At 38.0% G+C, this 26,381-nt stretch overlaps 1 protein-coding gene across 7 annotated transcripts; it reads right to left on the reverse strand.

Moving 5' to 3' along the window:
• Znf518a (zinc finger protein 518A) lies at positions 1–25,054 on the reverse strand. Of its 7 annotated transcripts, none has more exons than XM_052763397.1 (6): positions 24,959–25,054; positions 22,555–22,634; positions 8,695–8,842; positions 6,873–6,954; positions 6,598–6,751; positions 1–6,478 (listed from the first exon to the last, which is right to left on the reverse strand). In XM_052763397.1, the coding sequence occupies exon 6, from the start codon at positions 6,350–6,352 to the stop codon at positions 1,892–1,894; it is 4,461 nt and encodes a 1,486-aa protein (XP_052619357.1). In that variant the 5' UTR covers positions 6,353–6,478; positions 6,598–6,751; positions 6,873–6,954; positions 8,695–8,842; positions 22,555–22,634; positions 24,959–25,054; the 3' UTR covers positions 1–1,891. The 7 variants fall into 7 exon arrangements, with proteins under 7 accessions (XP_052619357.1, XP_052619358.1, XP_052619356.1 ...); XM_052763398.1 differs by lacking the exon at positions 6,598–6,751 and adding an exon at positions 24,063–24,110 and having other exon boundaries at positions 24,959–25,031; XM_052763396.1 differs by lacking the exon at positions 6,598–6,751.
• Positions 25,055–26,381: the final 1,327 nt, after the last annotated feature.

Raw genomic sequence — 26,381 nt, forward strand, 5'->3', positions numbered from 1 at the left:
TAAACACAAGCTTAAGTTTAATTGAAAACCTTCATTAACAACAAACAAGGAAATTAACAATGCTTACCATTCTTTAAACATCTGTACATTATTAATATATACTGTGCATTTCCAATCAACTCCACCCAGGCTCAATTCAAGAAACACAATTGTAACAGGTTTTATACAAAAAATACTTCACTAAGAAAGTAGATAAACTGCACAAAAACGGTACAAGTATAATGTGCATAGCAATATAGCTTGAAGCATCTATTTATGGCTTTGTTTAAATCAAAACTATCATGGGAATGGGCCCACTTAGGACCTACTGTTACAGTTGACATATGTAAACTGCTTACATCATTTTTAGGCACTTGCTAACAATAGTGTTTAATCCCTGAAAAAAATAAAATGTATGTCCCCAAATAAAAAAAAGTCAGAAATAAAAAAACAAGAAAATAACATGGGTACATGGGTCTTCTTTTTAAATCACCCACTTTTATTAATGCATGCACAGAACTGAAAGAAAATAATTTTGTGTCATAAACTTTCTGTGCAAATTTACATAATCAAGTACAAAAATATGTACATTTTTGTTATATACAAAAAAGAAGCCCTGAAGTTTTGATCCAATCAATGAAAATGTCATAATATGTATAGTAACAACAAAAAATTACACTGTACATCATTTGTTAATAGAACTCCATTATCCAATGAGGAAAAAAAAATTGATACAATGTGTTTGGTAAAGTTAAAATCAATGGATTGTTAGGAAAATGTCCGTTTTGAAAGTGTTGGGCATGTCTCTTAGGAATTTTTCTTAAAGTTTTATGAATTGCTCTGAGTCCATCATTAATGCTTGCTTCTCTATTTTCAAATGCCAGCTATTAATACGATTTTGGGTCTTATTGGTCATCCTGAAAAGTTACTAATGAAAATGGTCTGACCTAATGTAGAAGTGTTTAGGTAAGAACAGTAATTAAACACAAGCAAAAATATGATCTGCTTTGCTAATCTTGCTTCAAAATATTATCTTTGTAAAAATAAACTTTTTGAATTTTCAAGAAAAGCCATTCCCTTTGAAGTGTTTCTATGTTCTTTCTGTTCATTTTGAAGGGATGCCAACCAAGGAAGAAAAGTCATTTGGTTATGGGCACTGCTAATCAGATAAGCACAGTTCTGTACAAGGGGATCACTGGAGAACAGAAACAAACTCAGGAAAATGTTGACTTTCAAATGGATTTTAGAGAAAGTTTCTCCCTCCTCTGGAGACTGCCCCATTTACGGCAATGGTTGAGACAGTCACAGAAAAAAAGAGAATCATTTTGGGAGGGTATTCCAATCTGACACAGGGCAGAGCAACAGGATTTACTTGTCCAAAACTCTTCAAGCATTATTTCATGTTTAACTACAGTCCAGTAAGATGTAGCTTCAAAGGAATGTAATACCATTCAAATGAACTGTAACATAATAGAAAATAACTTTTTCCAAGTTCAGTCCATCTTCACAAGTAGTAAACTCATGTATGAAAGGGTTCTACATCTCCAGAGAAACTCATCTGTCAGATCTATAAGGCTGGTGGGAGAAGACAGGGAATGGGGCTATCCACCATTACCCTCTACTCAGTCTCTGAACCCAGTTGGGAAAACTCTTATCAAAACTTTCCTTAGCCCTACCTTCCCACAGATTCATCTTTAGACAACTAAATCAAGGTCTGTGCTAATTACTTTCTTTCAAAACACGTATAACTGTAGCATTTTCAAGTACCACACATAAAGCTTTTGTTCTTCCACAGAAAATAATCAACTCTTAAAATGTTCAAAAATTATATTGATGTAGAAAATGCCTAAATTATGGTAACTTAGCCCATTTTTTTTCTTCTTAAGTATCTTTCCTTGGCAATCACAGTAAGTTATTCTAACATATTCCAATCCCGAGTAGCTTCCACTAAATGTCTCTGCCCATGGCCAGCCCACACATCCTGATTGTCAAAAACTCTACCACAGAACCAGCAGTTAAACTTAGCTTTCAAGACATCTTCAGAGGTAGTTTTTACAATCTGGTAATTATTTTTGCTTGTCTTTTTGAGTGTTAGTTTTAGCACAAATCTTTCCTTCACAGAATTAACAGGCTTAAGCATTTTGTGTCTCTTGGAAAAGTCATTATCAGTTGTTTCAGAAGTGTTATAATAAACTGGTTTCAGTAAAGCATTAATAGTTGTTTGTGACAATGAAACCTTCAGTACACGTCCATTAAACTTCGCAATAGTTTTCATTACACGTTCTACTTCTGGGGCATCTGCATCAGGATGGTTCAAAACCACAACTGGTTGGTTTCTCCGAGGACATTTCACCAGCTGTTTGGAATTAAAAGGGAAAAGTCTCAAAGTTCTACCTGAATCCTTTGAAAGCCTGGGTCTGCTAAATCCATATGTTTCCTGGACATCTTCAGCATTAGCCTTTTCTCTACACTTTCTATGCGATGTTGACTTTTTTCTTGGAGGTTCTTGGTAATTATCAACGTACTTTCGTTTACAGCTTCTGTTTCTAGATACAATAGTGGTTTCAGAATCTTGACTTATACGAGTCTTAATTTTTGCAAACTTATTTTTACAAGTCTTTCTTTTATTGAAATTTGTCTCAACTGTACAATTCGCTTTACACCTTAATACTCTTGTCTCTGAATGCTCACTGATACATACTGGTTCCTCAGAAGACTCTGGGCATGTTGCAGTAGAAGGAAGGACAATTTCATTTGCTGGCATCAAACCATCTGAGACTGGTAAGGCATCTCTAGAAGATTCTGGCTCTTTCTGCTCTCCAAGACCTGCTAGTTTAGATGGTACATTCTCTTTCTGGAATGAAGATGCAGAGTTGCTAACTGAAAGATTATTAGCAGCACTCACATTTAAAACAGGATTAAAAATTTTTACCAGTATTTTCTGTGGTGCTCCTTCAGGTCTCTTTGGCTGAATACGTTGGTAAGGACCATTTCTGATTAACTTACGCTTAAGAGGTTCAGTGTTATTTGGCATCATACACTTAAAAAACACAGCTTGTTTACCATCAGGCATGAGGGTATACAGAGACGCTTTGGGCAAGTTTTCATTCTGTTGCTTTCCTGTATTCAAGATATTCATCTTAGGGCCCTGCTGCTCAGGTATAATGTTAGGAAAATGAACAGCTCTCACTGAAGAACCTACTGATGTTTTAATAATGTAAGGACCCTTCAATGACCATGTATTCTCTGGGCAACTTTTCATGTTGGTACAACTGCCAACACTGGAACAAAGTACAGGTGTAAGACAGTTATTGTTTTGTTCTACTTTCAGAAGAGGCATTTTGCAAGGTTCTGTAGTTACAGTTCCATAACTTTGAACATTCTCAGTTTTGACAGTGGGAACACCTTCAGGTTTCCCATTATTAAGTGTCAAAAGCATTCCAGGTTTCTTGTTTACAAGGAGAGAAGCAGGTACACTCTGTGTGTTAACCAAAGGAAGTGGTCTTCCAGAAAAGACATGGAATCCAGGTTTGTTAGCAACATGCAGTGGTATAATAAAACCTTTTGGAGTTTGAAAAAACACAGGACTTTTCTGTTCCGAGGTTAGAAATGGATTCTGAATATACACAGGACCTGAATTTTGTGTGGTGGTTCGGAGTTTGTCTTTTACAAGCTGCTGTGTTATTATTGCATCTGACTGAGTCTTAAGTAATGTGACCATACTTGGAATTTTAGTGGTCACCTCGGAATCTCTCACATCTTGTAATACTGACACCACTTGTTTTTCTTGTCCATTACATCTTAAATTCGGTTCATTTGTAGGCATACTAACACCTACAGTGGGAGATGGAACTGGGAAGATGTCTTGTACTTGCAAGTCTTTTGAAGATTCTACTATCATTTCTTCTTCCTCAACCTTTTTAAATGTTTGGTCACAATCGAGTGGAAGGTTTTTACTGGGAATGTTATTAGAGTCTTCCTTTGTATCAGATTTTGGTTTTAATATATCTTGGAGTAACTGGTTTACTTCTGGTGGCAAAAATTCTGAAGCCTGCTGGCTCTGGAGAGAGAAAACTGATGTGATTCTAGGCATCATGGGGGAGCCAGCACTGGGAAGGTCATTCCATTTAGTTTCTTCAGTCACACTTAATAAATTTTGGTTTTCATTAGTGAAGAGGCTTTGTTTATCAAAGTTTTGTCTTTCTTCTAAATCACATGGTTCTTCAATTTCAGCTTTCGTCTTTAAAGTTCCATCTTTACCATTTAATGGACTGACAGATGTTATCGGGCTATCTGAGTTGGAGCTCTCACTTTTCGGTAGTGGTGAAAGTGTATCACTATCACTAGTTGATTCCTGAGTAACTGTTCTGTTCGAAGGGTCCCTCTGAAGGTTTTCAAACACTGCTGTTCTTGAAAACCTACGACGCTTATTATCCACCTTTGAGTAATTATGAAAAGGTAAAGATCCTTGGTTGGAGAACTCAAAATAGCTGGATGATTCATCAGGTAACTCAGAGCTGACATAATTAATGCAATAGTTATGCATATCTCCACAACTGTATGCATTTGGCTTAGTGGTAAGGTTGACTTTATCTGGACTTTTAATGGTGGTGGTATCTAATGCATCTGGATGACTCTGAGTGGTATGATTTTCCCACAAGTCAACATTATCTCTTGATTCAACTTTTGTGGTTAAACTCACTGATGTAGTAACTGATTCTGATGTTGTTGGCAAAGAAGATAAACTTTTACTGTTATCTACCGTCTGAAGTATATCATTCTTTTCAGATATGAAAGCGATTTCTTTTTCAGAAATTTCTTTCCTGGAAAGCACAGGAGACGAATGTGAAAGTGGAGCTGCTTTCACAAAATCTGTGTCAGTCACCTCAGTAGTTACTCCAGTTGCAAATCCAGTGTTGTCCGAAGCCTGGGGTGCCAAATTAGCTGTACTATCCTTTTCTGTGTCTGGTTGTAAGGCTGGTGCAGGTGAATTCTGTTTACTGATAGGCAACAATTTTATTACAATATGCTGTCTCCCATCTACCAACTTGAAACCCATAAACTTAGCACTGTAATTAGCAGGAATTGTTATCTTATTATTTCTCACCAGTAACACTGAAGGCCCTTGTAGACCACTCTTCAAGAAACTTGAAGTAGCATTTGCTCCCTCGTCAGCTTTATTCTGTTGCCCAGTGGAGAGCGGAGTTGACTTTTCTGAGTCTGTGGGTTTATCACCATTCTCACAGTGCAGTCTTTCACCCCTTTCTTCAGTTAATTGCTCTTGACTCTGGTCTTCACATTTAGTCTGTGTTTTGTTCACTGTATTAGACGCTTGAGCATTTTTTCCTATACTTTCATCATTCCCATTGGGAACTGTTTTACGTTTCCAAAATGTCTTTGTTGGACCTATTTTGTATCTTTTGAGTATTAGTTTAAGTCCTGTTGGAGTCGTTGCCACTCTTTTATCATACGGGTCTTTCTCCAGTTTTTCTTTTGCATATAAGTGTTCTTTATGCAAAGTTATAACATGTCTGACGAGTTGGTCTTTATGAACGGCACCATAGCTACAGTAGTGACAAGTGAAGGGAAGAGAACCAGAGTGGACACGAAGGTGCTTCTGAAGCTCTCCCTTGGTAAAGCAGAGGTGACGGCATTTTCCACATTTATAATGCATTTCTTTATGTCTGTGAATGTGCTGAACAAATGTGCCGACGTCCTGGGTGAAGAATCTACACTCCTCACACTGAAAATTACCATTAACACAATGTTTAGATGTGAAGTGTTTTGTCAAGTCCAATAAAGTATATGAACGCTCACTGTTACAAATGTCACATTTTACAAAAGTGTTCCTATGGGTTTTTCGGTGTTGTTTAAATATCTGGAAGTCATTTGCTGAAAAACTGCACATTTCACAAGGAAACGAAGGTAACTCACCATGATGCCACATTTCAAAGTGTTTCTGCAAATCGTTCGGACTATACTGAGTACTGTCTTGGCATTTTAAACAACTGAAGTTGAGTATTTTTGCAGACATGTTTACACTCTCTTCTTCAGCTCGTTCAGATTTACAAAGCAGTACACACTCCTCAGCACAGCTTACAGTTTTCACACTGATAGATTTCCGTGCAGTCTGTGGTTTACTCTGAAATAATATTCTGTACTTTTCAACTTCATGTTTCATTAAGATTTCATTTGGAATATTTATCTTGGGCAAACTGATGTTCACATTTTTTAGCTCGTAATGAAAATTAGTTTCTGAAATTTTTGGTGTAGGTATTGATTCAATGGTATCTGCTATCTCATTTGTTGTATCAATTTTTTCCAAAACAGTTTGTTTTTCATCACAAAATAGCTGTGTCTGTTCAAATGGCATGATTTAAAAAAAAAATTCAGTTTCTTTTGTTCTGAAAACTTGTGAAGTTATTTGTGACTTAAACACAAACCAATACTGAGCTGCAACATCTTCAAAATAACCAGGATTTCCCTCAAATCAATTCACCTAGAATTAAACAAAGAATTGAAATTTTAAAATTCAAAGTAAATTTCTTATGTCTAAGTTTATTCTGACTCAACAAAGCAGAAATTCTAATCAAGCACATATACTAAAACCACGAAGACCTGATCTGTTAAGAACTCCCAGGTTTAGAGGAGGCTTCATCTAGCAATAGAAGCAATTAGCTTCTGGTATCTCTCCTTCACTTAGCTTCATGGTCAGGCTCTAGATGATGCCAAGATGACTATTCAAGTTCAGTTAGCAGCCTTCAAGGTACAACTTAATAAAAAAAAAAAACAAAAAAACATTATCACTCCTCCAAAAGCAGGACATAGTCTTGGCCCCAATTTTCTTAAGTGTCATTCCCTACAGTAAGACACATTTCTATGAATGACCATACCTGATTTACAGGCCACTCATGGAGCCAGAGGCATAGAACACCATCAAGCATGAACTGACATTAAGGACTAGAGGATGCTTCCCTAGAAGAAAATCGGAGCATTATTACCAGATAGTAGGAATGAACAAGATAAATGCAAAAGCAGCATACACACACGAGGTTTTCTATTTGTTCTTGCATAAATGGAGTATTACATAAGACTTTAACATCTTAACTTCTTTCCAAGAACACAAATGCAAACAGATCTAAGTTCCCTCTTCCAATGGCTACAGAACATCTCAGAGTGGATGTATTATAGCCTATTTCTTACTGCTGGTGGAACTTAACTCCTACTCTTTCGCTGTTTCAAAGGCTGCTATAGGCCCTGACCAGGGAACAAGATCTAGAAGGACACATTAAGCTGAACTGCTCGTGACTAGGTGACTTTGTTCTTGTGTTTTGTTTCTTGTAATGCACATATTAAAAAAATAAATAAATAAAAGCTCCTTTTATAAGCTAAAAACAAACAAGTAAAAAAACAAAGACAGCTACAGTAACCATTATTCATGTCACATTTATACATATATTTCTGAAAGATATCTAGATATACATTTGTTTTCATTCTAATGTTCACTTTTGCAGTTCTAAAAATTCCTTATATCCAACAAAATTTAAAACCTATACTGGAAATATTATGAAAGAATTACAGACTTAATTTTTCTAATATATAGTTGTATTTCTTTTTTGTGCTTCTCTCTGAACAGAAGACAAAGTGTTCTATGAATAACATCAGAGGTAAATGTGTATTTATCTTTTCTTCATATATTAAAAGGGATTTAAATTGAAATGACTATTGGTTGCAAATGACAAAATACTAAAAACTCAAAACATAAAGAAGTAAAAAAACTATGTAAGCAAACTTCCTATCAACTATTTTGTTGCATTATATTTAAATTTCCAAGCAAGATTTTCAATAATGGTTATCAACAAGGACAATTGTCATCAAAGTCACTATTTGATCTGATAAGCCCATTTAGGAAAGCAAACTAAGTTATTGACTCATAAATTTTTGAAATAGTGAACCTAGAATTAGATCTTTAAAACTTTAGTATTACCAAAAAGGTGTGTGTGTGTGTGTGTGTGTGTGTGTGTGTGTGTGTGTGTAAAACAGTGAAGGTCATATGAAGGGCAGGTGGTCCTAAAAGAAGAAAAGCTACTGAAATTGACTAGAACTATTGGAAAGCCAGGATATTGGGATGTCTAAATGAATGCTCTCTTTCATCCACATGGAACTTAAAGATGATTCAATAATGACTAGCTAGGGAAATGCTTAATTTACAAATAAGAAATGCCCTTCGCTTTTGATGTAGAGTTTCCTACATCACGATGGATAATAAAACTATAGGTTTTCTTCCCTCTACCAACTGACCACTGAAATAACAAAAAGACTTAATAGAGAAAAAATTTTAAAGGTCTAGAAACAAACAAACAAAACTCCACAAACATACTATAAAACATTTGACAGGAAATGGCCTGGTGAGAAAGACAAATGCTGACCTACTAACAACCATCATTTTAAAAAATTTGTTTGTTTGTGACACTGGGTCTAGCTGTATTGCCCAAGCTGGCCTCAAATTCCCGGGCTCAAGCAATTTTCCCATCTCAGCTAGAGAGCTAGTAGCTGGGACTACCAGCTTAAGCATAACATTCAGATGCAAACTACCTTTTTGAAAGAGGAAGAAGTCCATTAGGAGACACTCATTCAACCAATATTTAATGAATATCAATTACACCCTAGGTAAGGAAGTGACAAAATTTTGCCCCCTCTATCTACTAACCATACCTTGGGAAAGATGGAGACTTGAATGGAAGATCAGATTGGAGCTCTTTGGGTGACAGAAGGCTCAGCTCAGGATGACATATAAGAGGACAGGAATCGGAGTTTCCAGCTGAGTTCAGAAGCCAAGAAGAATAGGAACTGCTAGTATCAACTGTCAGGAGAGATGTAAAGGGAAAATTATTATTGAACACAAATGAACCTTGCTATACTAGCAGCTATCTACCTCTGCCTAGTACCGTCTTTTCTTAAGTTATGCCTATGTCACCTTCTAATTCAAAAACTGAGAAATCTTATTTTATCTCATCTCAACTAGTGATGTCATTAGAAAAGTTAAGCAGGAGATGGACATAGTGGTGCATGCCTAAAGGTGCATCACTGGGAGGCAGAGGGATCTCTGTGAGTTTGAGGCCAGTCTGGGGCATATAGTGAGTTCCAGGCTGCTCAGGGATACACAGTAGAGTCAAGAAAAAACGAAAAACAATAAACAAACTAAAAAGATATGTACAAATAACTAGATAAAGTGACGGGTAGGTGGGAGGAAGGAGGGAAAGAAACAATTTAAATATTCAGAGAAACTTCTTTTTATCTTTCTCTTACCCAGAGGTGACTATAAAGTTATGCCATTTATAAAAAAAAAAACAAAGAAACAAAGAAAACTTTTTTTTTTTTTTTTTTTTTTTTTTTTGGTTTTTTCAAGACAGGGTTTCTCTGTGTAGCTTTGCGCCTTTTCCTGGAACTCACTTGGTAGCCCAGGCTGGCCTCGAACCCACAGAGATCCGCCTGGCTCTGCCTCCCGAGTGCTGGGATTAAAGGCGTGCGCCACCACCGCCCGGCTAAGAAAACTTCTTTTAAAGATCTTGTAATAAAATAGCTCCTCCGTATCCCCGACCTCATCAGGGGCAGGGAACCCACCCCCCAGGTAGATGCCTAAAACCAGAAGTACCTAAATCCTGTATATATAGTTATCGTCTTACATACACCTACGATGAAGTTTAACTTATTACTATATGTAAGTTAGACAGACAGAGTAAAAGATTGACAATAATAAAATAGGATAATATGCATAATAAAAAGTACGTAACTGTATTATATTCATCATCCTTCTGGTGTGATCAAAGTCTGATGATACAATGCTCCCAAACCAAGATAAATGATACAGACACTGTAGTAGAGCACTGAGCTACTACACTGAGAAATATGATGCCATGAACATCAAGTTGACAACTAAGATACCTCCCAAGTGACTAGCAGGCAGGTAGCATATACAATGTGGGTAGGCTGGAGAAAAATAACTCATATCCCAGGATGTACAGAAATAAGACTTCAGCACACCACTCAGAGTAGCATGCAATTACAACATATGAACTGATTATTTCTGGACTTTTCTATTCACCATCTTCAGAGTATCACTGTCTGTTGAAAATGGGAGAATTCTATGGTTGGCAATCGCAATGAGATTCAAGGTTACAGAAAGAAAAAACCGGCTAATGTTATATGAGAGAACAAAGTAAATGAGAAAAATAATTTTGAAGTCAAAAGAAAAAAATTACAGTAATTTTTCTTAAAAAAGAGATTTGAATTTTTAAAATCAAAGTTCCTCCAAATGTTAGGCAAATTACTAGTAGGAAGAGACTATAAAACTCAACACCTACAACTTATCTAGTAAAAGATTTTAGTTTAAAAGACAAAATAAAATTATATCCAAATATGGTATAGGAGTTATCTTAAATGGGATTAAAGTTTTCATTAACTGCATCAACTAATTAGGTAGCTATACCCAACACCAATACTAGCCAGTGGTAAATGCTGAGATATGGAATATGGAATAGAAATTTATGGAGTTTTCAGGGCAAAGGAGAAACCCAAGACTGCATTCTATATCCAATAAAAACTCTCAAGTGAGTAGAAATGTACAAAGATCAGAGACTATATAATAAAATCTGCAACATAGAAGTAAATATAACCGGGCGGTGGTGGCGCACGCCTTTAATCCCTGCACTTGGGAGGCAGAGGCAGGCGGATCTCTGTGAGTTCAAGGTCAGCCTGGTCTACAGAGAGAGTTCCAGGAAAGGCGCAAAGCAACACAGAGAAACCCTGTCTCGAAAAACCAAAAAAAAAAAAAAAAAAAAAAAACAGAAGCAAATATAAACAGCATTACTAGTATAATTAGGGAAGCAGAAAAGAAACACATACAACATCAAATACGTAAGAAGTTCTTATGGAAAAAATTAACAGTGAGTTCCCATTGCAGAGATTATAAAAAGAAAATGTTAGATGCTGGAAAGCAAATAGGCAATAAATGACCAAGAGCACTTAATCTCTGACCAATGGCTGATAAAGTTAAGAACTGATCCATCTTACACTCTGAATTTTCAGAAGACCCAGGAATTGCAGCACCAAGCAGGTAGGAAAGCTGAAGTAAAGGGAAATTTGAAGACACAAACTGTAATTTTTTTTAATGTAAAAACTAACAGGCACATCCATCATATTAGTATGCAAACTTGCTTTAGCCTTTGCTAAGTTATAAAATTATATGTGTACCAGATAATTGTTTTAAACCAAGTTTTTATGATTCATTATCAATAAATATTTCATTTGTATACCTATTTTATAAGCCTATTTACCCATAGTTACATAAAAATTTCTCAGGCAATAGGGGGTCAATGAGTGGAAAAAATTTAAGAAGCCTGTATTAGATAGAATACTAATTTTTGTTTGTTTATCTGATTGTTTTGAGACATAGTCCTGGTTGTCCTGGAACTCACTACATAGACCAGGCTGGCCTCCAATTCATAGAGATCTATGCCTCTGCTTCCCCAATTCTAAGATTAAAGGTGTGTATCACCATGCCCAGCATAATACTGTTTTGGGTTTTTTTAGGAGTGGGGTAAAAAGGAGAGGGAATGATGCAGATTAAACCCAGGGCCTTATACTTGCTAGGTAAGTGCTCTAGGTACAAACACATCTCAACATATTCCTTAAGAAAGTCCTGAAATTTGATCTGACAAAGTTTTATTTAAAAGATTTAATGCTATCTTTAAGAGTGTGGATTTTGATATTTCAGAGAATTTGAACAATGACCTAGAATACTGTCTACCATGTCATATTCTCTGTACTAGTTAACTAACCATAATAACCTTTTCCTTAAACTGATATATTCTGTGTCCTCTTCTGGCGCCACAGGTACCGAATGCATATAGTGCACATACACACATGCAAGCAAAACACTCATACACATTAAAAATAAATTTTTAAAAGGATATACCTTACAAAAAGAGTATGTATAAATATCACCCAAACATAGGTTAATAAGAATATGATAGCCAGGCAGTGCTGGCACACATCTTTAATCCCAGCATTTGGAAGGCAGAGGCAGGTGATCGAGTTCAAGTTCAAAGCCAGCCTCATCTACAGAGCGAGTTCCATGACAGCCAGGGCTACAGTGAAATCCTGTCTTGAAAAATCAAAAAGAATATGATGAAGTAAATTATAAAATATCAACAAGAAAACATTATACAGAAGACAGAAAAATGTGTGATTGAACTGGGAAAGATAGTTTGTATAACATTTTTAATTTAAAAAAGGAAGTTGTACATTAAATCATACCATGTATTTTCAAGTTAGGAGGAAAGGTCATCATTTGTATGACAGGAAAAAGAACCTAAAAGGCAAATAAATCTATAGAAAGACACTCACCAAGCGACTGATAGCAGATGAATTTTTTCAATGACAGCATGTCCTGTACACTAAAACACACCCATCAGCAGATTCTTCAGCCCCCTAAGTATGTAGATGGCAACCAAAGGGCAACACGACTACTACAAGCCTTTAGGGACATAGGTATATGTAGTCTTGCCCTTGAATTCTGGAACTCCTCAATCTTTAAAGTAAGTCTCTCTTTTGCCTTAAGCCAACTCATACTGCTTCCAGTAAATGTAACTAAAGGCTCACACTTAGGACATATAATGGACAAACCAATGTTAAATGTACTTGTTTCACAAAAAGGTATGCTTTCTGAAAAACCTTTGAAGAACAATAGGACTTAAACATACAAGAAAGATTGAAAAGGCAATCTAGACGGAAGAACAAGAAACATGAGAAGCATTTTTCTCCAAAGGTACTGCAGAATCGAGCTCAAAGAGACTGCCTAAGAGAAGGCTAAAGAAGAACAAGACTACAGACGACAACCATGAACTTATATGCAATGTCATCAGAGCATGGCTAGTCAATAAGGAGAAAATGTAAGAGTAGCATTTCCAAAATAGTAATAGATGGCACTAGAAAACAAGGTAAACTGAAGAGTAAAAAATACAGGGAAAAAAATCAGAAGAGTAAAGTAACAAAATAAGATTGGGTAATAGTAGCGCACATCCATAATTCCAGCACTTAGGAGGCAGAGGCAAGAGGATTATGATTTCATGGGTGGCCATTACACAGCAAGACCTTATCTCAAAAAGCAGTAATAATTTTTTAAAAAGTCAGAAACCAGGAAAGAAGCAATGCTGGCACAGGTTAGAAATCAAACAGTGGGTCAAAGACTGAGAAATTCTACAGCAAGATGCCAAGGGTGAGGCGATCCCAAGAGTGAGAATCACAAGGTACCATTCCTAGAATGAGTCTTGCTTCCTACAACACGGCAAAGAGCAAAGAGACTCTGCAGAGCCTAAGAATGAAAAACTGTGGTCAATCATAGAGTCCAGTTAATAAAAAATAACAAATAACAGAAAGACCTACAGTTTTAATCTTAGCAGTGCTTGTGACTGAGCACACAGCTCTGTAACCTCACAGTGCAGATCAGAAAGCTAGTAATTATCATGACGTTTTTCTTTATAACTACTGCATTCCTTAACAATAATTCAATCTGTTTTCTGTAGTGATAGCTAAGTGCAAACAGACATACGAACACAAGTGACTGAAGAAAACAAAACAAAACAAAAAGCAGCATTAAGATAGAAAAAAATGACTAATTATTCTGCCTAAGACTAGAAAAACAAAAATAAAAGCGACAACAAAAACCTTGTCTATTTCTTTAAAAGCAGATCTTACATTAATATCCTCAAAATACTGTCTTTTTATGATTTGGAAAAAAGTACCTGAAGCTTTCTTTCTTTTTTTTTTTTTTTTTTTTTTTAAAGGTTTATTTATTTATTATGTATACAGCATGTATGACTGCATGCCAGAAGAGGGCACTAGATCTCATTACAGATGGTTGTGAGCCACCATGTGGTTGCTGGGAATTGAACTCAGGAGCTCTGGAAGAGCGGTCAGTTCTCTTAACCTCTGAGCCATCTCTCCAGCCCTTCTTTCTTTTTTTTTCAGTAGTCAGGTAAAAATTTTAAAATGTCTACCTAAGGAACTCAGACTATTGTACTATAACAAGGAAAGGTTTTGTAATATAAATATAAAACTAACTAGAGCCTGCTTATTTCCAATCAATGTGACCTGAATAAGCAAATTAAATACAAAAAATAAGAAATAGAAGATTAATATAACATTTTGTCTTCATATACATAAAGTATATGTGATTGATCTAGTATTGATCTAGAAATGCCAAAATTTTAGTGCACATATGACAACATACCATTCAACAAGGCAGCTATAAAGGACTTTAAAATTGAAGTACAGGTGCAGTTCTTTGTTCGGGGAACTTTGTATCTTCTGAAACTCTGATTCCTCACTATGCTCAATACATTTACCTTTGTTCAGACTGTTTCTTTTCAACCAAGCATCCCATCATCCTCTTTCCCTCTATCTAAATTAAAACTGGTCAAACACCCTTTCAAATTCTACCTCCTCAGTACAGAACTTCTACACATTAATCTCTTCTTAGAATATTCGTATAAAGAGTAGCCACTGCTCACCAGTTTACTGCAATCTTTGAAGTTATGTTTTGTTTTGTTTTTTTACTTCGCCAGATGATTTACAAACTTCTCAAACAAGTTCAAGGCTCTACTTCCTATTTCTCATTCTGCACAAAACCCAAGAAGACTGGGAACACATGCATCTAATACATTTTTAAATGATTCATTCTTTTCAATTCCTGTATCTGACTCTCTAGGATTTCAGATGAAATCATTTTATAACAAACTTTAGAGATCATGTGAACTTGCTTTACAATAATCTTGAGTTTAGTTTAAAATATTAAAAATCAGAAATATAATCTTAATATGTAATACCATAAAACTAATGGTATAAAAATGAAACAAATGATCACTCAATACAGTATGTGATGAATAAAGACTAATCTTTGATGCCTTTCTTCTGTACATTATGGTTGTGATTGAGAATTGGCAAATATTAAGATTTTTAAATGTAGGAGGCCAGAGAAGAGGCTCAAAAGACAAATTGCTATTTGATTGGGAAAACATGCATGATCACATAATTCATCCCCCTCAGCTTCCTCAAAACAATATAAACTGTTTTTCATCATATGTTTTTCTATGGTTAGAATTTCCACTCCCAAGAATTCTCCATCTTGGTACACAGTACCAAAATCCATCCTATGATCCAACACGTAATCAAGTAATTATCCTTTCTCTTACTAAATATTGTCTTAGTCACTGTTCTGTAGCTGTGAAGAAACACCATGACCAAGGCAAGTCTTGTAAAAGAAAGCATTTAGTATTTAATTGGGGCTTGCTTACAGTTTCCGAGGTTTAGTCCACTGTCATCACGATGGGGAGCATGGTGGCACACACGGCGCTAGAGCAGTAGCTGACACATCCTGATCCACAGGCACATAGAAAGACAGAGAGTGCACACACACCCCTGGGCTTTTGAAACTTCAAAGCCCACACTCAGTGATACATTTCCTCCAACAAGGATACCTCCTAATCCTTCTACATCTTCTCAAATAGTGCCACTCTCTGATGACTAAACATTCAAATATATGAGCATACTGGGGCTGCTCTTATTCAAAAGCCACCACAACCTCATAACCCTCAAGTAATATTAATCTATTCTATCTTCAAAATGTATCTTGTATCCTCACTCCCTTTCTCTCGATATTCAATGTCATCACCTTAGTCCAGCCACTGTCAGCTCTAACTTGAGGGAAAGTAACAGTCTTCTTAAGTGGCATCCATGCTTCCTTCCCATCTATCACATTCTTCTAAATACATTCTCTAGGGCTGGAGAAATGGCTCAGCCGGTATGTGCAATAGTTGCTCTTCCCGAGGACCAGGTTTCAATTCCTAGCACTCACATGGCAGCTCACAACCATCTGGAAGTTTAGTCCCAGGGGATCTTCTCCCTACCATGGGCACTACACAAGTGGTGCAAAGATACACATGCAGGCAAAACACCATGCAAATAAAATAATATAATATTAAAATAAAAGTAAAATGCATTCTCCAAGCAGGAGTCAAATAATCTACTAATATAAGTCACAATGTTCCCTAACTTAAACCTTAAGTCCATTGGGCTGATCTCAGGATACTACATAATAGGATACTATAGCCAGGCAGTGGTGGTGCACACCTTTAATCCCAGCACTCGGGAGACAAAGGCAGGCAGATCTCTGTGAGTTCGAGGACAGCCTGGTCTACACAGTGGGTTACAGGACAGCCAGGGCTACACAGAGAACCCACACAGCAATATATATACCCACATGCAGACACATACACACCTATACATAATTTAAAACTATTAAAAACAAATCTTTATTTGTGATTATTAAAAAAGGAAACCACACCTTATCCTTATCGCCTCTCTTCACTTTCATCTCATACCACATTTGCCATCTGTAAACACACTCTAGCAAGCCACCATGGTCTCCTAACTCCTTAGATATTCCTTTCTTCACTTTGCCTCTGCATTTGTTACTCCCTGCTTGAACTATTCTATCGCAAAGGGCTACATTCATTTCATCTTCTGGTTGAGCTCAAATGTACCCACTTCAGCAAAGCCTTCTCTTAACCTACAAATCACCCCCCTTCTCAACAAGAAATAAAAACTCTATTTTATGTCTTTTTGAAATTAAAAGATCTCTTTTATGGCTTTCATTAGGCTTTTACAATGTATTGGCAACATTTTAACTATCTGCCAATTTATATATTCTAATTCTACACTATGGTGTGAACTAAATAAGGACTGTACCTATAATGTTCTTTGCTGCTCCATCAACATAGTGCCCCAGAACAGTACTAGTCTTTTCCTCTAAGTATCAGGAGTACAATAGGGGTACTCCTGATACAACAGGGGGGCAGATAAAAATCCCTCCCCTTGTGGAGCTAATATTCTACTGTTTAGAGAATGAAGAATACTGATACTCTATTCAACGGGAGCAAGAGCAGATAAAACAATGGAGAAAGGAAGAACCAGAGTGTTATTATTTTAACACAGTATCAGGAAAATCTCACTCAAAAGTTCTTATGGGGTCCTGGAGTGTAGCTCAGTGATATTTACTTGTCTAGCACTGTCTATAAGGCTTTGAGTTCGATCCTCAGCACTGCCAAAAGAAGAGTTAAGCTAAAAGTAGAGACGGCCACCGGTGTGGCAGCACTTGCTTTGAGTTCCTGGACTCAGGAAGCAGACAGGTGGACCTCTGTATGAGACCAGCCTTAGTTCTTGGCCAGCCAGTGATACACAGTACAACCCTGCCTCTAAATAATGAACAAAAAGAAAGGAGAAGTTGAGAGAGCTGGCATTCTCAGTAAAGAAATAGTAAGTGCCAGGATCCTGAGTGTGCAGCATGCCTAACATATTTGGATATATCAGTATCACTGGATCAGAAAGCATGAAAGGCCAAGTAATATAAAATCAAAGATATAATTTGGGGACAGAAATAGGGCCTGAAGGTATAAGCAATTTGGTTTTACTCTGAATGAGACAGGAAGCTACTTCAGATGGGACATGAACTGAACTGTTATTTTTGTTTCTCCCTTCAAAGTGCCTTGGCCATGCTAGGCAAGTATACTCCAACTAATCTACATTCCCCAGCCCTTGAATTGCTTTTAAAAGAGACCATCTGAGTTATATAAAAAAACAGAAGATTTGGGAGAGATATGGAAGTTATTAAGGGACCAATTTAAGGTTATTATAATTATCTTGTACAAGATGATAGTGACATAGCAAAATCTAGAAGGCATAGTTGGGTTCTGAATTGATTTTGAAGAAAGCACCTACAGAATTTATTGACCTATCTTCTCTGACATAAAGAGATCTATCAAAAGCAACTAAAACTTCCAAATCCAGTAACTGAAAGAACTATGCTCTACTGTAAGCCATACGTATTCTAATATAATTAGAATGTATGTCAAACATTTACTGAGATTAAAGAAAAAAAAAGCTGTAGAAATAGCAAGGAAGTGTATCAAAAGGTCAATTATACCCACGCACCATTCCGGACATCTGACATTGAAGTGGAATTGTGTGGTGATATTGTGTTCCCCAAAATATTGTGCACCCCAATAAACTTATCTGGGGTCAGAGAACAGAAGAGCCACTAGATACAGAGGCCAGAAAATGGTGGCACACACACCTTTAATCCCAGCATTCCAAAGGCAAAGATCCATTCGGATCTCTGTAAGTTCAAAGCCACACTGGAAACAGACAGGCATGGTGACTCATGCCTTTAATCCCAGAAGTGATGGCAGAAAGCAGAAAGGTATATAAGGCATGAATACCAGGAACTAGAGCCTGGTTAAGCTTTTAGGCTTTTGAGCAGTTCAGCTGAGATTCATTTAGATGCGAACTCAGAGGCTTCCAGTCTGAGGAAACAGGATCAGCTGAAGAACTGGCAACGTGAGGTGGCTGTGGCTTGTTCCGTTTCTCTAATCTTTCAGCTTTAACCCAATACCTGGCTCCGGGTTTGATTTTATTAATAAGACCTTTTAAGATTTGTGCTACAGAATTGTATAATGAGTACTGCATGAAATATCCAGAGTTCTAGTTAAAAGATAAAATTTCAGTGGTCACCACGATATAACTGTGGTTGTATTTATGTACTTAGGACACAATTAAATCACCAAAGCATAAGTAAAAAGGAAAGTTCAAAGCCCAAAGTCTCAAGATATAACAGTATTGCTGGGCAGTGGTGGCGCATGCCTTTAATCCCAGCAAAGGCAGGTGGATCTCTATGAGTTCGAGGCCAGCCCGGTCTACATAGCGGGTTCCAGAATAGCCAGGGCTACACAGAGAAACTGTTGGGGGTGGAAAGAAAAGAAAAAATAAGTGACAGTATTTAGAAGGAAAAGATGAATAGTAAGTGAGGTAAAAAAGGAACATCCACTGAGACTAAAGCTACATGAGAATGTGGTATTTGTTATTTATTTCTCAGCATTATTTACCAGGTGCAAGAAAACGAGGTACAACGGAACCCACTATAAGAGTTTTTATTAGAGAAGGGAAAGGGTGGAGGTGGGTAGGCCTACAGAAAAGAAAGGTGTGGGAGTGGGGGAGTTGAAGGGGTGGGGAGGGGATGCGCTACCTCTGGTGAGTGAGTGAGTGAGAGAGAGAGAGAGAGAGAGAGAGAGAGAGAGAGAGAGAGCGAGCGAGCGAGCGAGCAGGCAAAGTCTGCTTTTATAGGTCACCTCATGGATGAGTGTATGTGCTTATGTAGCTTTGCCACACATGTGCATAGATTACGTGATCACATTGCCGAGCAGATTACATGACCAAGCAGGGCACATAAGGCCCTGGAGTGTGTAAGCATTTTGCCTGACTGCTGACAGCGCATGTGCAGTCATGTGACTCCAGAAGTGGCTAGGAATAACAGTATTCTAAAAGCAAGGTGAAGAAAATGAGATGAATCAATTCTATTAAATGAGATAAGACAGAAATTACTACTGGTTTTAAGGTCACCATCACCAGCAACAATGGCTAGGATAGTTTTGAAGGAGTTAATAGAGACGCTAGAACAGTATATATAGATTTAAGAGAAAAATGGGACAACTCTTTCAGAGAGTTTACCACAAAAGATCTACAGGTAGAATTGAAGTGTCTGGTTTTTATTTTTTTAATAAGCAAAACTATAGTATGAATGAATATTTATGAAAATGATCTGATAGAATTTTTTTAAGCTGAAGATAGAAGAACAATGTAGGAGCAATGCCCTGGGTAGATCAGAAGGGATGGAGTTGAGAGTAAATCAAAATCATCCTTAGGAAACAATAGGCCACTCATCTACAGTAACTGCAGGGGATGGCACAGATGCTAGCCGCCGGACAAATCTGTGAGAGCTTGTGGAACACAATGTCCATCAAGTTACCACCACAGAGGCTGGCAAACCACAAACTGTAGATGTAACCGTCTTGTTAAATAAGAAACACAGAGCCAATGCAGAGATGAAAGCCCAAGAGGTCTGAGCAATAGCTAAGAGCTAAAAACCTTACCCTTTACAGCCGCTGCTGTCCTCCTCAGCAAGAGACCTACTTCCTGTGTGTTTGTCCTTTTCATTGACTTTCTATTCTGCCTTCTCATTGGTTGTAAACCCAACCACATGACCTCCTCGTCACTGCCCGTCTGTACAGACCTCCAGGTCTTCTATGGTTGGTACTGAGATTAAAGGTATGTGTCTCCATGTTGGCTGTATCCTTGAACACACAGAGATCTGCCTAGCTCTGCCTCCCAAGTGCTGGGATTAAAGGCGTGCACCACCACTGCCCAGCTTCTGCTATGGCTTGCTATTAGCTCTGATCCCCAGGCAACTTTATTTATTAACATACGAATAAAATCACATTTCAGTACAAATAAAATATCACCATAACAAACTATCAGATAAACTTCGTCAACAGCCTGTTTCATAAATTTCCCTGAAACACAAGCTATGTCTGTTCACCTACATACTGTCTATGACTACTTTTCATATGACAATGACAGCTGATAGCAGTAACAGAAGCCATATGGCCCACAAAATCTAAGATGTTTTCTGTTTGTTTATAAGAAAAGTTTGCAAACACAGGAACACTTGAACTATTATATCTTAAATGTGAAGGTACATAATCTGGCTATGAGGAAAGAATACATGATCCTAGACAACACCAGCATCTAACAAGCAAGCGACTCATTAACTTTTATGTCCTTCCTAGTACAAGACAAGTGCTCACTGTGTAGCCCTGGCTACCTGGAGCACACTCTGTAGACCAGGCTGTCCTGGGAACTCACAGAGAACCTCCTGACTCTGCCTTCTGAGTGCTGGGATCAAAGGCGTGTCCCAGCATGCCCTTCAGGAGATTCATTCTACAAGTAATCAAATATTTAAGTTCATTCCTTATCCTGTCTATCAAACTGTTTCGTTATCTACTGCCACATCACTTTGACTAGTTTTATCTCTAAAAGTATAGTTTTAGTCTGTTACTAAAGGATCTCTCAAAAAGGGTGAGGTAAGAAAAAAAAATCAGTTATATTTAAGAAACAGAATTGCATTTCAAGTTAATTATGACCATTTGTTTACTGAGAGTCTGAGAACTAAATGTAGAGCCTGACACATGCTACACAAACACTCTACTACAGAGCTATAGCCCTAGCCCGATGACCTTTCATTTTAAATTTTCAAGATAGACACAATAAGGCTTTTACCACAATGGATAACTTCATACCATTTAGGTATACTTTATATTTAACATCAACAAAATGGCATTAATAACTGTCTATAGAGCTAATATTTATTTTTATCTATTATTACTTCTTGAAATGAGACACCTGTGAAGCCTAAGCTTTCAAACTCAAATACAGTCTATTTTTCTGACACTCATGTAGCAATACCAATTCATAGCATCAATTCTGCAACATGTATAATCCAAATTATTTTAGTATGTAATCATACTGCAATTTCTCATTTACTTCACTTCATGTGATGCTTTTACTACTCATGATGTCACTTTTTCTACACAGTACACATCAAACGCAATTTTGAAAATTCTCTACATTCATCATTATTTTACTAAGGAACAAAGTACCATGCAAATCTGGCAAGGTGTCAAACATGTTATATAAAAAGAAGTTACTCAAGGAAGGACCATAAATGATATCTTGGTATCTCAACTCAACTTTGTTGTTCTACTCAATATAGCTGTCAGACAATGTCTAAATAAATAAAAATTTATGCCTTTGTGAAAAAAGGCCCTAAAAATAACGAAATCTATTGATAGAGTTATGGAAGAATATGGTTATGATTACCAAGTAATGTAAAATAGTATAATCAACTTCAGCTAATTTAGTATATACTTAATGCATTTGGAGAGGAGAATTAAAAGATATTGTGGTACCCACTTTAAAGACATCACGACCTAACTAACACAAACAAATGGCAGGTATCTTTGTGTCAAGAGCAGATTAAACCATGTTTTTGTACAAGGGCACAATATTTTCCACTACAATTTTATACCTCTTAGAATTTGTGGGCAGTTTTTGCCATTCTTTTTGTCTATATCAGGTTATTCAGATGTTTATCCTAGGAAACCAGTCATAATTCTTTAGTGATTCTTCACTACCTTTTCAAACAAAGTAGATATCATTAATTATAATGTAAATATATATTACTGTCTTTCTTTAGGTGCATTGAGTAGTACCTGCTAAACTAAAGCATAGACTCTGGCCATTTATAGAGCTTTGAAACACGTTTCTACCATGTTTATCTTTATTGGTCATTATCTAGAAGCCCTTAGCACTACCTCTGTATTTACTGTTACTGTGACATATTACAAAACATTAAATAAACTATGAAACCCAAATTACTTTTTGCTTACATTAAAATGAAAACTTCTGTAGAAGTCCCTTCTATTCTGGTCAAAAATAAAACACTAAGGTCTCTTAGAAAATTCACATACATATAACCATTCAGTTTATTTAATCCAGTACTAAAACATGTGAACTTACTACTTGATAGACTTATCTACTCTAGTACTCCAATCCTTATCATACCTTTCTCCCAGGAACAAAGGCACACAACTTAATGCTTGGACAATGCCATAATCAGGTACAGTGATCAAAAGAGATGATATCTGGAAAATGAAAAAATCAAGATTTTAAAATTCTGACTGCAAAAGTAAAATCTCCTTTGTCAATTACACTTCATATTTAACTTAGGCATATTAAGTTTGTCTTTAAGATCCTCTGTACTTAGGCATAAGCATATCATTGATATCCAGTGATAACATGTCATAACTTGTATAACACAAAAGTCACAACTCAAAGTGTACAAAGTTATCTAATGCATTAGTATCATTTAATACAATAAAAAGAAAACTGTTCTTGCCCCACCCAAATCAGAAAAACAGAACGAGTACTGCATCCGATTCTGAACCACTTATGTGACCACTACAAAAGCATCTTGATGATGTTCAGTGCTGGTATCTAACATCCCATGAAAATTGTTCACCATGTGAAGCCAGTATGAATAAATTCATAGTCCACAAATGAGAGCAGACAACAATAATTTGAAACTTTGTAATAACCCTTTTCTTCTGCTTACTGCAAAAAACCTTTTACTAGAACACCTGAAGAAATGCAGGATTCAAACTTTGCATTTAAAAAAAAAAAAAGGAAAATAGGAAGACTGGTCATATTTAAGTGCTCTATAGGGCACAATGCTTCAGTGAGAACAATCCCAAACAACTGCAAAAAGCAGCAATAAAAGTACATTAAAAGGGCATTGTGGCACTGTATGGTATTTTTTAAATCAAACTATATTTAGATAAAAAAAAAATTCCTCATTCAGAATATTTCAAAATACAGCAGCTTTTGGAATCACAGTATACTATTTCCAGAAAAGATACAGGAAGATATGAAGTATGCAAAGACAAAATCCTCGGGTTAAAAGTTTATATACTATGAGATTACACAGTAGATATTCATTGTAATTGCTGCCCGTTTATCCTTTCAAACACCAGACACATAATGTTTTGAATTGGTAATCATAATTTGGCAAAAAAAAGAAAGAAAGAAAACAATAAGGTCTATGTGATTACCCACCCCATAGAATGCCAATACCCCAAAAGTGTTCATATGAGCTGCCTTTTATGAATTTCTCAAAAAAAAAAAAAAATACAGCTTTGCTGAAGGATAATAAACCCATCTGCACAGAGTTGCAGGAATAACTTTAAAAAGTGTTAGGGAATTCTAGTGAGTCACCTTAAATGTTCTCTATTCACTCTGACCATACTAGAACACACTCAAGTCAGATCTGTTTTGCTAGAAAAAGAGCAATTCAATTAGTATTAATAAAGAGTGCCTAAAAAGTAGACTTTCAAATTAATGACGCTCCTACCACGATTTGAGTTATTTTCACATTGCATCCCTGAGATAATCACAGACAGTTCAACATTCTCATGAATTCCTTAAAAAATTGACTTTTCCCCCATTTTCAAGACTTGAAAAAATAATTCACCAACCGTAAATGCCCCAAATTTAAACCTAAAGAGAAAACTAACCCTTAACTTTTGCTTTCTAAACTTCGAAGCTCCATCTGTTCCATTGGTCTAGAGAAGAGTTAAAACACATTATCATATATGCATTCAGCCCATATACTTTGAATTACCAAAGCCATCTACTCAGACTACACACTTAACAAAGAGGACACCATGTTAAGAACAGATTCAAGATGGACCCTACAAGTAAAAAAGGCAGTTACAAAGAAATCCATCTGCCACTGGGTGTGGTTGGGAGGGAGTCTGCAAAGAGGACCACTTTTTTGCCCAACTCTGAAGAGGGCGCGGAGTGCGTGCGCCAGAGAGTGGGGAGTCTCTGCAAGGAGTAGCCCCCAATAGCCATAGACTGGGCCCATAGTAGGGATGCCGTCGAGGCGGGCCAGCGAACCTACAGCTCGAGGGGTGCGGGCTGAGGGACGCCCATCCTGTCTCCACCAGCCGCCGAACCCGACTAGCGACGGCTTCGCGCGCCAAACGCCCCGTGTCGCCCCCAAACGCCGCGCCCGATCCGCCCCTTTCCCCGGAGTTCCGCTGCCCCTCGGGCGCGCGGAAGTATACTGTCGCCGTGCTCGCGCCCAAGTCCGAGGCTCTCAGACTGTGGGGAGTGGGCACAGACAAACTTACAGCAAGCCCGAGCTGAGACGAGAATGGCCAGCTCTCACAGCTGGCAAAAGCCCGGGGTTAAAGACCACTGGCTTCTCTAGAAAAACTTTGCAGCAAGTTGGGCGGAAGCGCTGAATGGACGGGACTATTTAACATGAGCTTCCTATCACAAGAGGCGGATCCCTAGACCTTTGGGGGAGCCCTGGTAGCCCTCAAACTCTCCCTTTGCCCCTTGCTGTCCTTCTGTGCGTCCCGACATCCTAACCGGTCTTGGCGGCTCCGCACACAGGGAATACCTGTCGTGGTCCCCATTGCCTGCGAGTCCCAGATGGCGGCCATTACCCGTCCATCCGGGTATTGCCGGAAAGCCGAGCGCCGCGCTGCCGGCAGCGCACGCTGCGGCGGAGGGATCCGCGCTGCACCTGAGGCGAGCGGAAGAGAACGGCGGCCGGAAGGGCCCGCGCCTCAGCCGCACGAGAGTAGGCCATGGCGCCGAGTCCACGGGTGAACTCGCAGGAAGGCGCCCCCCAGGGTCCTCCCTCACTCCCCGCCCTGTGCTCCCCAGCCGCGGGCATCCTACTGCCGGTGGAAGAGCGGGGAAACGGCCACTCCGTACTCTCTCCAAGGAGACACCAGAAGCTGGGGGCGCTTGGCAAGCCTTGGCTGACAGGAAATGGCCTCCACACAGAGAATTTGTAACCAGCCCCGTCTTAGCAAATGGCGTCTCCCCACTACTCACTCGGACCATGCAACGTTTGGTATCCCTTGCAGTCTTGGTCGATGGAGGAAGCTGAGGCCCACAGAGAGCCAACACTGAGCTCAAAAGTGGGGTCCCAGGCGACACTGTGAGGGATGGTCTCCCCACGACGCGCGAGACGTCCTCATCCCAGGGCAGGGAGGTGTCGTCTGAGCGAAGGAATCCCCGAGGTCCACGCACAACAGTCTCAAAAGTGGAATCCTTGCCCCCAACAAAAGAATCCGCCCCCCCCACGTCACTCAAGAGTCGTACAGAGTTCATACGTGGCTCCTCTCATAACATTTCAGAAGCCTACTCAACTCACTTGGTAAATAATTACCTTACTTTAAAAAAAAAAATACGTTAAAGCACAGCTGCCATCAAAAACACGAGGCGGAGGGATATATCAAAATATTAAAAAGCGAAACTGAGAATTTTGGCTTGGACTGTGTACCGTAGGTTTTTCTTGTTTGTTTGTTTTTAGGTATGCCAGGCACTTAGAATTTTTTTTTAAAAACAACTTGAAAACTTTTAAGTGTTTTCCATTCTCATAGACTATGCTTTTGAACACTTTGACCTGTCGCCCCAAGAAGATTTTCCTCTACCCTTTAATAACCACACTAAGAACCCCTCAGTTTTGAGTGGTACGTACGTTGGTGTACAACAGTCTTCCTAGAAAAGGCAAGCTGAAATACACATGAGTAGTACAAATATAAAACCAAAGGAGAAATCTATTACTATCAAAAGGGCATTATATAATGAGGAATATTTCCTCTTTAACAGCACAATATTCCTATTGCTTCAGACAGGAGGACACGCATCGCTGAGGAGAGGAGGACATAGCTTGTTTGGTTTTAGGGTTTTGGGTTTTGGTTTTTTGGTTTTTCAAGACAAGGTTTTTCTGTGTAGTCCCGGCTGGCCTGGAACTGTCTCTGTAGACCAGGCTGGCCTTGAACTCACAGAGATCTGTCTGCCTCCACTAC

The sequence above is a fragment of the Peromyscus californicus genome, unplaced genomic scaffold (genome assembly GCF_007827085.1).
Source record: "Peromyscus californicus insignis strain IS unplaced genomic scaffold, ASM782708v3 Scaffold_4__1_contigs__length_199733344, whole genome shotgun sequence".
Lineage (NCBI taxonomy): Eukaryota > Metazoa > Chordata > Mammalia > Rodentia > Cricetidae > Peromyscus > Peromyscus californicus.